The sequence below is a fragment of the Eptatretus burgeri genome, chromosome 6 (assembly GCF_056783735.1).
Source record: "Eptatretus burgeri isolate ZD-2024b chromosome 6, Ebu_testis_v1, whole genome shotgun sequence".
NCBI classification, from domain to species: domain Eukaryota; kingdom Metazoa; phylum Chordata; class Myxini; order Myxiniformes; family Myxinidae; genus Eptatretus; species Eptatretus burgeri.
Window position 1 is genome coordinate 11,874,209 of NC_140966.1, and position 16,187 is coordinate 11,890,395.

The 16,187-nt window shown below is 41.1% G+C and overlaps 2 protein-coding genes across 14 annotated transcripts in view; one reads left to right on the forward strand and one right to left on the reverse strand.

Annotated features, from left to right (window-relative positions):
• MGMT (O-6-methylguanine-DNA methyltransferase) overlaps positions 1 to 2,853 on the forward strand; it is a 105,942-nt gene extending 103,089 nt beyond the window's left edge. For all 11 annotated transcript variants that reach the window (XM_085884009.1, XM_085884006.1, XM_085884004.1 and 8 more), the window contains one exon: positions 2,662 to 2,853. In XM_085884009.1, coding sequence (XP_085740135.1) covers positions 2,662 to 2,793 — 132 coding nt within the window. In that variant the 3' untranslated portion in view covers positions 2,794 to 2,853. The remainder of the gene's footprint in view (positions 1 to 2,661) is intronic.
• A 5,617-nt stretch (positions 2,854 to 8,470) lies between these two features.
• The window catches only part of LOC147024257 (ras-related protein Rab-6A-like), a 44,978-nt gene continuing 37,261 nt past the window's right edge, over positions 8,471 to 16,187 (reverse strand). For all 3 annotated transcript variants that reach the window (XM_085884001.1, XM_085884000.1, XM_085884002.1), the window contains exons 8-9: positions 11,023 to 11,089; positions 8,471 to 8,888 (exon numbers count right to left, since the gene is read on the reverse strand). In XM_085884001.1, the coding sequence (XP_085740127.1) occupies positions 8,821 to 8,888; positions 11,023 to 11,089 (135 nt within the window). In that variant the 3' untranslated portion in view covers positions 8,471 to 8,820. The remainder of the gene's footprint in view (positions 8,889 to 11,022; positions 11,090 to 16,187) is intronic.

Sequence of the window (16,187 nt, forward strand, 5' to 3'; positions counted from 1 at the left end):
AAAACAAAAACATTTTTTTTTGCATTTCTACATGTTTTGATTTCCAACCCCCCCCCACCAAAAAAAATTGTTTGAGAAAAAAAATCATTTTTTTGCATTTTGACACGTTTTAAGTGATTTCCACCCCCCAAAATTTTTTTACCCCCAAAAAAAGATACATTTTTTTGCATTTCTTTGGTTTTAAGTGATTTCCAACCCCCAAAAAAAAATAGATAATTTTTTTGCATTTTTACATGTTTTAAGTGATTTCCAACCCCGCCCCCCCCCCCAAAAAATAGAGAAATGTTTTTTGCATTTCTACAGATTTTAAGTAATTTCCAACCCCTCCCCAAAAAAATTGTTTGAGAAAAAAATATTTTTTTGCATTTTTACTTGTTTTAAGTGATTTCCAACCCCCCCCCAAAAAAATTGTTTAAGCAAAAATTTTTTTTTGCATTTTTACATGTTTTAATCGATTTCCAACCCCCCCCCCAAAAAAATTGTTACCCCCCAAAATTTTTTTTTCATTTCTTCATGTTTTAAGTGATTTCCAACCTCCCCAAAAGAAATTGTTACCCCCGCCCAAAAAAAATAGAGAAAATTTTTTTTTGCATTTCTGCATGTTTTAAGTGATTTCCAACCCCCCCAAAAAAATTACCTCCCCCTCCCCAAAAAAAGAAAACATTTTTTTGCATTTCTACATGATTTAAGTGATTTCCAACCCCCCCCTAAAAAAATTGTTACCCCCCCCAATTTTTTTTTCATTTCTTCATGTTTTAAGTGATTTCCAACCTCCCCAAAAGAAATTGTTACCCCCGCCCAAAAAAAATAGAGAATTTTTTTTTTGCATTTTCACATGTTTTAATTGATCTCCACCCCACCCAAAAAAGTTTCCTCCCCCTCCCCAAAAAAAGAAAACATTTTTTTGCATTTCTACATGTTTTAAGTGATTTCCAACCCCCCCCAAAAAAAAATTGTTAGAGAAAAATTTTTTTTGCAACTTTTCTTTCAACTAAATTTCGATTTTTTTTTTTTTTTTTTTTGCATTTTTATATGTTTTAAGTGATTTCCAACCCCCCCCCCCCCCCAAAAAAAAAATGTTGGAGAAAAGAACTATAACTCTGCCAGCATTGTTGACATTATATTTATTGAATAAGATATAAGGTTCACTTGAGCGACCCAGCAGTATTGGCGGCGGAGGTTTTGCACTCTCCCGAGTGCTCCCCCTCTCGTTTTATGTCAACTGTGATGATGTATTCCATGACCTTACTGTTGATTATAAGTTCATCAAGCCAATTTGGCCATGGTTAAGGTGATCAGTTTTTGCACCTTTTTATGTAATGCTGTGATGTTGGCTGATTTCCATTTTCCCAGGTGGATATTGAAGACCAGTCCTTAAGTTTTGATTTTTTTTTAATGCGAATATGTGATGCGCGAATGTCGAAGCAGGTCAATCTTTACGACCCATGAATATGCGGGCTCTGCGAATAGCAGGGTCTGACAATATTCACAGATGGTGCATCTAACTCTACCTTCACCAAAGATAGCAGTGAAGCACTCAATATATGGTGTCGTGGATATGAAGACGATAAGTGTTGGATCAGTAATGATAACCTCCAATTTCACTGCTAAATTGAGAGCAATAAAAGAAACTCTACTTTATTTTAATACCAGTAGTAGGTGTCTACAAGCATCGTTGTCCATGTTGTGGAATGTCGGCCAAGGCTCTCACTTGTTTTTTCTTCTGCCCTCACTTTTTCACCATTTATTCGCTTTTAAATTTATTTTCTCCACAACCGCTTGAGCGATTGACATGAAACTTTCAACATAGGAGCACCTACTCATGGAAATTTTTTTTAACAAAGGTACATGATGATTGGATGGAAAATATGGCCAGCATTCCAAAAAGTCTGTTTTCTGTCGGCAGGAGTTGCAGGTTGTTTCACGTATCAGGAATAAATGGCCTCGACCTCGCTTCGCTTGGCCTCGGCCGAATTACACATCTAAGGAAATTTGTATCCAATCATACAAATCTGAGAGAATGTCAAAAACTGTTTTCCAGTTTGAAAAAAAACAAACAAACTCACAAGCAGTGATGATGAACCTAACAATAGAAGGAACCATCCGATTTCGGCAGAAAACAAAACTATTATCGAGTCACTTGTAAAAAATTGAACTATGACAGCCATGCAACAGCAAATGTGGGCATTGACGTAAATTAGAAGGCTGATGGTTTGGCGACAAGTTAGGTTACATCAAAAACCTCAGCCCAGGAGAACCACGACAGAGGATCTTAATATTTGTCTGAAGTGAAAATAAGCACCACAACAAGCAATCTCTGAAATGATAGTGGGTTGGGAGGGAGGGAGATGGAGGAAGGAGAAGAATTTCATCTTCAGACATAAATGCTCCATGGTTTATTTCTTTAATATTACCATAAATATGGGCATGTTATTAACATGTACAATATTAAATTAACAGTAAATATTGACCCCAAGTCTCAAAATATTTACTCATAAAAACGAGTTTTGCTCTGAAATTGGAAATGTTCCTAAAGGATGTACAGTTTTGGAATATTGTTGTTCCACTGGTATTTTTCTTTATGGTGAAAAACTTTTTAAAATGTTTGTTTTAATATCTCTGCACAAATGTGCATACTGCACATGCCTTGTGTTTCTGCAGGTTCCTTTGCTTGTTCCTTGCCACCGCGTCATCCGATCTGATAACTCCATCGGTGGATTTGCTGGCCGTCGTGGCATCCACCTAAAGCGTCGATTGCTTCAGCATGAAAGTCTGTCACACACCTCGTTCTAGCACTGGTAGCTGTTTCTGTAGGTTGCTTTTTTTAATCGATAATAAAGCTCGATACATACATATCCTTTTCTTTTTCTGGTGATTTAAGAATAAACAAGTTGGATCACCCGATCAGGTTACTTCGACTTTCATAAATCGATAATATTATTGTTCGCTAAGATTGTCATAAATACATGTATATGTACAGTGGCCTGCAAAAGTTTTTACCCACTACCAATAATGCCACAATAAGATGAACAAGGGGAAAAGCCCATCAAAATAACAGGCGCATAAAACTCAACACAACACAGAGGATTAGGCCAAAAAAAAAAAATGTTGCATTGGCGTAACCTGCCCGACCCTAAAAATTCCGCCGACCCTACGTTTTTTTTTTTTGTTTTTTTGCTAGATAGCAAAAAAAAAAAAAAAAAAAAAAAAAAATTTTGCCGACCCTATTTTATTGCTATTTTTGTTGTTTTGCTATCGTTTTCAAGTATCTTGTTGATTGCGATCGCAAAAACCCGGAAGTGTTTCGGACAGAACCCGCCGACAAAAAGGGTGGTACTCGAGCCGGGGGAGATTTTGGGAGGGATTTATTAGGAAAATAAAAAAATAAAAAGATCCCGACCGACCTACCCTATTTTTCAGTGACCCGTTACGCCAATGCAACATTTATTTTTTTTGGCCTTACAATACACACAGAGTTATGGATTACCTGCGATTAATTACAGTATTTGCAATCTGGGAATGAGAAATGGGACCAAGTTTAAATGGAATCCTGAACATGAACGGGTTAAAACGTTAGGCGGGATTTCTTTGATGTTTTTCTGGCATTAATGTGAACTGCACGAACATACGGTGCATAAATACTGCAGCCTCAATTTCTCCCAAAATATAATAAAAATAATGTGGGCAATACATAAGCACAGCTTTGTTCACTTCCGAAATGTTTTTTTTTTAATGGAGGTGGTGTATAGGTACATAACGCTTGCTTCATTGCTCAATGCCTCAAAAAAAAAAAACTCGGGTTATGTAATGAAGGCAAAACGTCTTGCTTATGTGCATATATCACGTACATAATGTTTATAGGGCTTGGATAGATTATAATTCCACTGGACCGTGAAGGAATTATCCTATAGGCTTGAAGGCAAAAGGCTACACAAATGGTGTGCCTGAAAATGCCTGTGATGCCGATGGGCTGCAACCTTTCGACATTTGATGATACATCTAATGGTCACTTTTGGTCTTTTTCACACTGAAGAAAAAACTTTTAGGGAAGTCATGGTGATTGTGAATATAAACTTCTGTTTGGAGCCATTTTACCTCATGTTCCATGAAGCCAATTATTTAATTACATCGATTTGGAGGGAAATAAATTTTTTAATTAAAAAAAAATTCCGATTTCATTAGAGGTTTTGATATAATTATTTAGGCTATAAGTTCCGATAATGAAATATAGAATCCGATTTTGAATATCAGCTTTAAAAGCCTTGCAAAACACCTGCCACGATTAGCTATCTTAACACGGATGTACACCTTAACACTGATTTCACCCAAGGTGGAAAACTCCCTTGGGGAGGGGGGGGGGCAAATTAAATCGCTAGAACCTCCATCATGTAACTCTTAATCCTCCTGTCAAGTTTGTTTGAGATTGGATAAGGAATGACCGAATGTATCGTGGTCAGACAGACAGACACCAAATTGTGTATGATAGTATGATTACGAATTATGTGGAAAAAAAATTCCAAATGAACTTTTTTATTCATAACTCAAGAGATCAAATGGAACAAACACCTTATGCAGCAATGACTGCTCCAAGTCTTTTTGGGTAGGTCTCCTCCAGCTTTGTACAGTGAGATGGTGAAATCTTTGCCCATTCTTCATGTGAAAATTGCTCTCCTTCTGCCAAGTTTGATGGGGATCGTCGATGGATTACAATCTTCAAATCTCACCATATATGTTCCATTGGGTTCAAGTCAGGACTTTGACTGGGACACTCAAGAATATTAATTTTTTTCTTATTCAGCCACTCCGGTGTGGCTTTCAATTTGTGCTTCGGATCATTGTCCTGCTGAAATGTGAATCTCAGACCTAGTTTCACATTCATGGCTGACTCAAACAGGTTTTTATCAAGTATTCTCCTGTTCTTTGCAACATTCATTGTCACTTCTATCCTGACAAGCTTGCCAGTCCCTGCTGATGAAAAGCAGTCCCATAACATGATGCTGCCAACACCATGCTTCACATTAAGGATGGTGTACACTGGGTCACTCAAGAACATTTATTTTCTTCTCATTCAGACACTCCAGTGTGGCTTTCACTTTGTGCTTCGGATTATTGTCCTGCTGAAATGTGAATCTCCTCCCCAGTTTCAAATTTATGGCTGACACAAGAAGGTTTTCATCAAGGATTCTCCTGTACTTTGCAACATTCATTGTCCATTCTATACTGACAAATTTGCTAGTTCATGCTGATAGAAAAGCAGCCCCATAACATGATGTCGTCGCCACCATGCTTGACAGTAGGGATGGTGTTCACTGGTGATGTAAAGTATCGGCTTGCGCTAGAAATAACACTTTGAATTTAGACAAAAAGTAAAATTTTTGTCTCATCTAACCACAAAACTTTTCTCTACATGCCTGCAGTTCATCAAGATGCTTTTTTTTTTTTACAAACTCCATATGAGCTTTTACATGAGTGTTTTTCAGTAATTGCTTGTCTTGCCACTTATCCATAAAGGCCAGCTTTGTGAAGGGAATGGGATATTGTTGATTGATGAACACTGAACCACATGTCTTATGTCTTATGAGTTAATTTGCTAGTCTTATGAGTTAATTTTTGCCACATTTGCCAGTCTTATGAGTTAATTGGCCATCCTATAGATTTTTACTAGTGCAACATTTTTTTTTGCTGAATCACATTGGCATGGATCTATTTAGAAAATTCATGTTGGACGTGAGTCGGGGAACTCAGCCTTTGGGCATTAATCCAATATGGCTGGTTCCAACACTGAAATACAGATAATCAGTCATAACTTTTGATAGGGAATATGGATGAGCTAGAACCTTGATTTTGTTGTCTAATCATAGTTTTTTTGGGTATGGCCAAATCATCTGGTGTGAGTCACATGACCAGAATCCAAGATGACCACTATGCAAAATGAAAGGAATTTTCAAATCCTCACTTTTAAACTGTTTAGTTGGAGTTCGGATGTTCATCTTGGTGTCTATACCTATACTTTTGGACATCAGGAATTTTGAAGCTTCTCAGATCATTCTCTATTAGCATAAATCCAATATGGCCACCAAAGATCTGATTCCGGTTCTGGGTTTGGAGCGACGGCAGCGTCTCTCAGGGGTCTCTGCCGACTTTCTCAAAGTTAAGTTTCCAGTCATTGTATGTCCCGTTTTAACTTTATTTTCTCACCTACATGTTTACTGTGTTCCTAGTTCGGTTTTGTTTAAAAATCATACTATTTTGTGGGTTTTCATCGACCTTGTCTTACCAGGTTCCTTGAGGCCTACCCATCCTTCCCATCTCGGTGTACAATCGTTTTTATTTGTGTTCTCTCCCTATTACCTCCAATTCCTATTTCCCCCACTTTCCCAATGCTCCCCATCTATTCCCTCCCAACTACACCCTCTGTTTCTTGTCTTAAAAAAACAAACAAGAAAACAACCCCTTCTCCCTGCATACCCACAAGTACTGATCCTTCTTCTTCCTCTTCTTATCCTTCCTCCTATTTGAGCTGACCCACTCTCACCACTACCTTCACGATTTCTTGCTACAACCTTCCATTCCCAAATCTTACTTAATCTTCAAAAATCCATCAAAGAAATAAAAAATTTACTTGTATCCTTTCTATATATACACCTGTAACCACGTGTCTCTCGACCCTCTTCCTGGTACTTTTCATTGATCCAGCAGCTTCACTCTAAGTTTACCGATCCAAATTCACCATACACCTCCACGATTTTACTTCAACCTTCCTTTTCCGAATGTTATGCAATCCTTATTAAAAAATAAATAAATTCACTTTTGACTATACACCTCCCATTACCACGTGCTTCTCTCGTAACCACGTGATCTGTTTCCACCCTCTGCGTTTACCAATCCAAATTCACCGTTCACCTCACAATTTCTTTATTCAACCTTCCCGTTACCTAATACAATGCAATCTCTATCAAAAAATAATAATAGAAACGGTCTCTTATAATGCTTCATCTTCCTCTTTCAAACAAGTGGTTCTCATTACTGTATCATAATTCACTACTCTTTTTTTTGAGCATTTACGTTTGATGATAATTTGATATCTCAACAGACTGCTCTCAATTCAACCTTTCCTTCATCCCTTGTCTAAAAAGTTCAACTGTTAGATTTCTTCTCTCCATTCTCTTAATTCGCCTTTACTGTATCCCTCAAATGTCTTTAATCGCATCTCTGACCTGACAGTTTTAAAAAAAAAAAACTTTGTTATGAATGTTCACTTTCCATCAATCGTCCTTTTTTTCAAACTTCAGTACCAATTCACCCCCTCACCCCTCCCTCTCAAAGCAACCATCACACTCTTCCCATTCCAAGCTTCCCTCTCACCTTTCTCGGCTTCACGCTGTGGAAACCAAGGCATTTAGGATCATTGGTATCTCCCGTGATGAGGCTGAGTCTTTGGGCCTCTCACTCTCTCACCGCAGGCAGGTCGGTGGTCTTTCTCTCTTCTACCGTCCTTTTTTTCAACCGCACCGCAGGCAGGTTCTCTGGTCTCGCCCTCTCTGCTGTGTCTGCGATTTCTCCAGAACCACATTTCCACAGGGCGCTCAAGGTCCGCCAACAACCTCCTTCAGGTAAAACTACCAAAATCACGAATCACTGCTCACCTTCACTCTTTCATTTCTCTTTTTTCCCACCTTTGGAATAAACTCCCTCACTCTATTCAATCCCATTCTTCCCTCCAGGCCTTCAAAACAGCTGTTCACCACCACCTCTTATCTTCCCCCATGCAAAACCTCGATCTTTTCTACCCCTGTTAATCCACCCCAAACCCACCTCCTTCAAATTCCCTGCTTTCCTTCCTGAAAGTGCCTGTAGTGTCCGTCTTGTGTACCCCCATGTTCCCCACCCCATCCCTCTCCCTTCCACAGATCTCCTCATGTCTCTGTTCCCCAGTTTTGTCCTTCTCTCTCCCACCCTCTTGTCTCTGTTCCCCAGTTTTGTCCTTCTCTCTCCCACCCCTCTTGTCTCTGTTCCCCAGTTTTGTCCTTCTCTCTCCCATCCTTCTTGTCCCGTGCCCCCCTTGCTGTGCATTGTGTGTTAGCTCTCATACAAGCCTCAACATATATACAAAAAATATCGGGATCTGACTAGATTATTTGGAATTTTAAGTCACTCTTCACCATTGAGAGATAGGGTCAAAAACGACATACTCTTCAAACGATATCTCACAAGGTTGCAAACGGATTTGGACAAAAGTTGGTGGACAGGTTGGGTGTGTGACAAGGAAGCGTTGATTTAATTTTGGTGCAGATCCGAATCTGGATCCGATCTTTTTAAAGCCATTCTACACTCTTGAGAGATGGGGCCAAAAACGATATCTCAAATGTTTATTGGGCCCGATATGTTTTCCTGGATCAGGCATTGTGTGGTGGAGGTATGTGCTCTCCCGAGTGTCCTTCTAGTTCTTTATGAAATCAAACAACCCAGCCCCAATTCCACCTTTTAATAAGATTAGTTGAGGGCCTGCAGGCCACCTCAAAGTGCAACGATTGGCCATATTTCACAAGACATTAGCATCGAAAAAGCACGAGACTTCCCATTTACAGCATAAGGATATTTCTTTCCCAAGAATCCCTCATATTACCCACTTTCATCTTTCGTTATTAAAAACCAAAGGTTTGTTATATTGTATAAAAAAGGGGCAGGGGCAGGGAGTCACAATTCACAAAGAAATAAAAACATCATAAGATGGAAATTGTAATGTTTGTACAAACCTGCAGTGAAAAACACAAACCGACAAATAATGCACACAGAGTGAAAGACAAATTGCACCCGGTTCTAACAGTAGCAACCCTGGCTCGGCGATACTGTGGTTTCCTGCTCTTTGTTCACCTCAATGTCCACCACTGATGATCAAGGGGTTAAGTAAAGATCAATAATGCACAAACTATACTCCACAACAGACAAACAGAAAAAACTTGTTTAATGGAGATTATTCTCTATTTTCCAGCATATTCTGCAAATGAAGTGTGGAGAGCATGTGAAAAAGAAAAGTTACACCAGTACTTTTGCAACCACAAGTTTAACGGCCCTAATTATTCCTGTCTTTTTGTGGAATCGGCCGAGAAAAGTGGACTACCCTCTTGTAGCTAAGTTATGTTCATGATGATCGCTGTAGATGAGATGACGTTTCATTTTTTGTGCTCTAACTGTATCTGTGTGTTAATGCTTTATAGTATGACTCTTAGTAATAATTGTTTTCCCACATAATGAGTCATCTATTGGTCAGGACTGATGTTCTGGTTACGGGGTTATAATGCTTAGTTTTCACCAAGGCCAGTGATGAAAGGATTAATGTCTATTTAGCATTGCAAATGCATGCATAATTTGTTCACTATACTACCAATATTACCCAATTGTCTTATTTTGTTTGTAATCTTAATTATACGATCTCATATTAAGGCAAAACAGATTCCAGGCACTACAATACACTAACCCTTACCTACCTCTTCACATGGGATTGGAATACAATTGATAAACTTTTCAGTGTTAAAGAATCCCTGTTCCTTATTTCTGGTGAGATCGCTTGATGACGACCCCCACCCTGACCCCCTTCCTTGGTCTTCAATTCATGATCAACGGATACACGAGCTGTAGCCTCCTCCTGCAAGAGCCAACCTATCCACCAAGTTTCGTCTGAATCTGTCTTCAACTTTTGAGATATCCTGCACACAAACAATCACTCATGGAGTGACACTTTGTGAAACAGAACGGCACTCCGTAGAGAACATACCTCCACCAGGCTGAACAATTTACATTTTGTATGCCACTGATAGGTCAGATCTGAATCCGGATCTTAACCAAAATCAAATCGGCTTGTTCTTGTTAGAGTTGTTAGAAACAATCGGCATTGTTTTCTCACAACTCGTCCAAAACTTTTTGAGATATGCTATACATAGTTTTTGGCTCCATCTCTCAAAGGTGAAGAATCACAAATAATTATCAGATCCAGATCTGGATCTTCACCAAAACTGAATCAATTTGTCCTTGTCACACACCCAACCTGTCCACAACTTGAGATTTCATGCAATATCGTTTTAGCCCCATCTCTCAATGGTGAAGAATCACTTGAAAATTAAATTACTCTCATATCCAGATCTTCAGCAAAATTGAATCAATTCTTTTTAAGCCTAGTGTTGGCTCAGTGGTTAGGGTGGTGGCTTGGGATCCTATGGTCCTGAGTTCAAGCCCCGTCCCCCGTCGGCTGCTGAATTAATACACCAGGAGGTTGACTCAGCCTGTCACCCTTCCGAGGTTGGCAAAATGAGTACCAGTTCCAGTGTGTGTACTGGTAGCACTGCATCAGCAACACTGTTGTGCTTCAAGAAATGATAGTTACCCCCGCAGCTAAGCTGCCATCTTCTTAGTAGCACTCCCAATCTGTCCACCAAGTTTCATCAGAATCCATCCATAAACTTTTGAGATATTGTGCAACATATAATTTTCATCCTTATCGCTCAATGGTGAGGAATCGATTGAAAAATTCTCGGATCTGGATTTGGATTCAGATCTTCACCAAATTTGAATCAATTGGCCCTTGTCCCACACCCAACATGTCCAAGTTTCATCCAAATCCGTCCACAACTTTTTGAAATATCATGCAATATCGTTTTTAAACTCCACTTCTCCATGGTGAAGAATCACTTAAAAAATTATACTATCCAGATCTGGATTCGGATCTTCACCAAATTTATGCGTCGTCTTTGGCCATCACCTTCATACACAAAAAATTCAGAAAGATTGCTTGAAAACCGTGGCCAAAGATGGGAGAGAGTTGGGAGGGGGAGGCTGAAGCTTTTTGTTGAGTTGTCAGAATTGCATGTGTAAGTTTATTCACAGTAAAATGTAAGTGTGTGTCTGTAGTGGGGGAGGAATGCAAATCACCCTATGGGTAATGTGCTAGTATTATCTTAATATCAGGAAATGGGAACAAACAAATATGATGAAAAACAAAAGTGAACAAGTATTCAATGAGGATACTGTCTTGTTCCGTTGTCTCCATCAAGTCGTCTCCACCAGGCAACGCTGATGCAACACTTTGAAACAGCTAGTACACAGGGAGACAAGAAAATAGGAACATGATGAAGAATGGCTTCTGACAAGAATCTCTCATATCTATATAATAACGCAGGATTGTCCGTCCGTCCATGAACTACTTCCTCAGTTTTGGGGCGAGCCCCGCCAAACTATCTGTGGAACCTTTTGGGATCCCAGCGGGTGTCCTCAGGTGGGTAGGAGGTTTCATACAGTTATGATTTTGAGTTTCCACCTGTAAGAAACTTCTCTCTCTCTCAACATGTACAGGGTGTTTCAAAAAGAGTGATGCAACTCTAAATGTTCATTTACAAAAACAGAAACTTCAGGAATGTGAACCAAACATTTCTTGAAAGCTTACGACATGGTATATTCTATCACTGATTGCTATTGCAGTAAGTCACTGGGAGAGTGAGTGAGAGCCCAAGGTCTGAAATTGGCATTTACGCAAAATCATGGTAATTAACATTCTCGGTGTGTCCCTCCACGGTTCAGACAGGCATTGTACTCCAAAGTTTTGTCCAACTTTCCTGTAGGCCTCATGTGGCACTGCCTGGAGGTAGCAGTGTGGCCGGGTATCAGTGGCGAGCATGACCGCTAGAGGGAGCAGTAGAGTCGGCTCCACCGAACACACCGGAATTTAGGTCGTGACCCTCGGATAAGTCCGAAAGGCACGGGTCCCTTACAGGACCATGAATCGCCAATAATTCGACCGCGTGGGGTAGGGTTAATTGCCAAATTTCAATATACCTAATTACCCACACAGCAAAGCTTCCCGGGGAATTCACACCCTCGACAGACCTCGAGTGGGACGAGCCGTTACCGTGCTCGAACCGTGTGTAACCCGAGCGGATGGTCACCAAGGCCTGTCGGTCCAAATGCACAATTTACTGTCTCGCTATTTCCCAACACGCACCGTGCTAAGCCAATAAAAGAAATGACAGGGAACGAGCTGGGACATTCAACAAGAGGGGAATTTATTTTACAATAATGGGAAAAACCGGGAAGGGACACAAAGAGCAGATTACAACCGAATATATTCCAATGTACAATAATGCAAGCACTTAACGATTCTACTTAACAGATGGGCACACACACACACACACACACACACACACACACACACACACACACACACACACACACACACACACACACACACACACACACACACACACACACACGCACAAAAGAAATGGGCCGGCCGGCCTTTATTGATGCCCCCAGCTCGGCGGGAAGGTGAGCCGAAGGAGAGCCTGTCTCGCACCTCCCCGCCTCGTGCGGCTTTCGATGATCCGGTTCGGCGGGACTCAGACCCGCAACACAATGCAATGATGGACGCTAGCCGGCACGAAGGTGGATCAGACAGAACGCCGGCAGGCCAGACGAGACGACCAGGTGACGAGGCTGACAAGGCGACCAGGCGACGCGACCTTGACTGGACCTCCGCTAGACCTCAACACAACTGAACTCCACTCTACTCCAACTAAACTCCAGGCGGATCGTAACTTCACTCGAGCACAGTTGGGTCTCAACACACTCTGGCCCAACAACTGCGCTGGACCGATCGCAACCTCACTCACACACAATCGGGTCTCAACACTCTCTGGCCACAGTCCGATCGCGCCAAATCATTATCCCCTCCTTGTCCAGGGGGGGAGAGGATGCCTCCTCGCGACCCACTCTCTCTCACTGGATGGTTTTGGCGCACAAAATGCGCTCGTCGCCTCTGTCACTGGCCAAAACGGGCGCCAAGTCCGTTAATTGGTCCGGGGGCATGGTGACATCACGCGGGCCGCCCCTCACACAGTGGATGAGTCCCATTGGTCGAAGGATGGCAACCTCGATCACATCACCCGGATTGGGCGAGAGCCGCCGCGAGGTTCTGCCTTGAACTCCGCCCACCGCGGGCACTATGGCATCGGGTTGAGGAAGCAAGGCGAAGGCGTGTTGTGGTTGTTATCGTTGTTGTTCAAGATGTCGGATATAAAGATTTAAAGCCTGACTATGGGATAACTTCGCAGCACACGAACACTTAATTACCCACTAAACAAGGGACGGGACCCTAACTAGAAACACTCACTTACTGATATAACTGTTCTATAAGGACCTGAATGTTGAGTGCTCATGGCTGCCAGATTCGTAACAGTAGTCTGACACCTCGTGCTTTAGACCATCCAGTGTGGCAGGGCAGTTGGCATCGACAGAAGCCTTGGCAGCACCCCAGAACCAGTAGTCCAGAGGGTTCAAATTTGGGCTAAGGGGTGCCGTCATGAGCGGTATCCAGGGCAACAAGGCTGTTTCTGAAGAGCTTCCACAGGAAAGTGGTGGTCACCAGCTGTATGTGAGGGTGCACCATACTGCATAAACCAGGTCATGCTGAGTTGGTTTGGGGTGGCCATTTGGGAACTTCTGGAGCAAGGACCGGTAGCGTTCACCGTTGATCGTCACCGTCCTGCTGTTGTCATTCTCAAACCAGTAAAGCCCTAGTATTCTCCATATGGCATTGAAGGTGCAGAAACATGAGACCTTAGGCCCTTTCAGGTACCTCTCAGTGATCTCCTCAGGTGGTTCTGCCCCCCCCCCCCTAGAAAATGTTGTGGTCGTTGATGGCACTGTTCAAGTGGAAATGGGCTTCATCACTGAACCAGATTAGGTTGATCCATTTTGGGTACTACTCCATCCTGTCACTGAGCCAATTGCACATACCAAGTCTCCTTCTCATGTCATCTTGACTTGGTTTCTGCCTAATAGAGATTTGATGAATGGAAAAAGCTTCAGTTCCTTCGTGAGGATACACTAGTCTGATGTTGGTTTGATGCCAAGCTCCCAGGAGCGCCGGCGGTGGGACTTCTTGGGACTGTCCACTGCAGAATCCCACATGGCGTCAGTCACATGGTATGACAGCCATATTGATTTAAAGGAAAAAAATTTGGATATTTTCTCTGAAACCGCTCAACAAAAAAAAGGAAAATAATAGGCATATGTCATCAATTCCCCATGGGGTATATAGGGTGATAACAATGATGTGATCATTGAAGTGGTATTCCAGCCATAATTGGTTGAATTGAAATCTTTATCCAAAAAATCTGATCAATGACCAGATGTGTGTAGAATTAAATTTATGACATTCATAACCCATGGCAAGAAACTACGTGACATAATAGGGTGCATGGATGTAATTATATGGGCCGTAATAGCAGTGGGTCATAATAGTCGTGTGTTGAGTTAACGATGGTATTTTTTGTTCAGAATTAATGTACGAGGTGAGACTATGCGCTCTACCAAGTGCTGTTCTAGTTTCATGATGTTTTCAAATCAAACTTTATATTTAGTCTTCACAAACTACTCCAAAGTGATAAAGCTAAAAAATGTAGATAAAATGTGAATAAGTTAGATTAACAGAGAAAATCAGATGATTCTCAGTTGCATGAATATTCATCCCCTTTGCCTAATTGACCCTAAATCACTTCAGGAGCAAATTATTTGTTTGAAAGGTTTCAAAATAAGTGCAATAGGTTTCACCTGTATGTAATCAGTGGTTTAATTTAAGCATCAAGCTCCTCCACTTATCTCAGGAGTTCAAAGGTGTAATTAACTTGGTTAACCAACAAGGCAAACAAGACCAAGAAACTTTCCAAAGAAGTCAGACATAAAGTGTTGGAGAAACACCGTTCAGGAGAGGGTTATAAGAAGATTTCAAAGTCACTCATTATCCCTTTGAGTATGGTGAAATGCATCATTAAGAAGTGGAAGACATCATACTGCCCAGACTCTACCCAGATCAGGTCGCCCATTCAAACTCAGCAGCCGGGCAAGTATGAAACATTTGGGATGTCACTATAAATCCAACAATGGCTTTGAAAGATCTGCAAGGCTCTCTATCCGATATGGGGTTAGTGTTCATCAATCAACAATATCCCGTTCCATTCACAAAGCTGCCCTCAATGGACAGGTGGCAAGAAAGAAGCCATTACTGAAAAAGATGCATCAAAAAGCTCATATGGAGTTTGTGAAAAGCATCTTCATAATACTTCAGGCATGTGGAGAAAGGTTTTGTGGTCAGACGAGGCAAAAATTTGACTTTTGGTGTCAATTCAAAGCATTATGTCTGGTGCAAGCCGAACACTGCACATCCTCAGTCTACACCATCGCTGCTGTCAAACATGGTGTTGACAGCATAATGCTATGGCGCTGCTTTTCATCAGCAGGGACAATGAAAGGTGCAAAGTACAGGAGAATCCTTGATGAAAATCTGATTGTCGGCCATTAATCTGAAACTGTGTCGGAGATTCACATTTCAGCAGGACAATGATCTGAAGCACAAAGTTGAAGCCCCACTGTAGTGGCTGAAGAAGAAGAAAATAACCAATGTTCTTGAGTGGCCCAGTCAAAGTCCTAACGAAACCCAATTGAACATTAATGGCGAGACGTGAAGATTGCAGTCCATCGACGATCCCCATCAAACTTGGCAGAACAAGAGCAATTTTCACGTGAATAATGGGTGAAGATTTCACCATCTCACTGTACAAAGCTGGTAGAGACCTACCCAAAAAGACTCACAGCAGTCTTGCTGTAAAAAGGTGCTTCCACCAAGTACTGACCAAAGGGGCTGAATACTTTAACAACCAGTGCATTTTGATTTGGACATGTTTTTTGTATTTTTTTTGCATGTGTTTCTGGCCTGTAACCTTCTTCAACTATAAGTGTTTAGTTTGATCACTTCATTTGTGACTAAAAACGTTCATTTGGAAAAATTGTTTCTACATAATTGGTAATTCATTTCAATGTGGCATTATTGGTAAGAGTGAATGCTTTTGCAGGCCATTGTATAGGTATCTTTAGAATGTACAAGAAAAGCTTGAAGAATCAATGTGGAATGCTTCTATTGCTCAAATCTCTCCAAAAAGAAAAAAAAAATTACCCCCGTGTGGGGGTGACGGTCATCTTTATAATACCACAAGTTCTCAATGTTCAGTTCAGGTAACCGCGAAACAGTCCAAACTAACCGTTTAGATTGAAATAGTTGACAGAGATACACTAGGATAATACTACAAATGACATAATTAATAAATATGTATTGTTCATTTAGTACCCGGATTAACACGTCA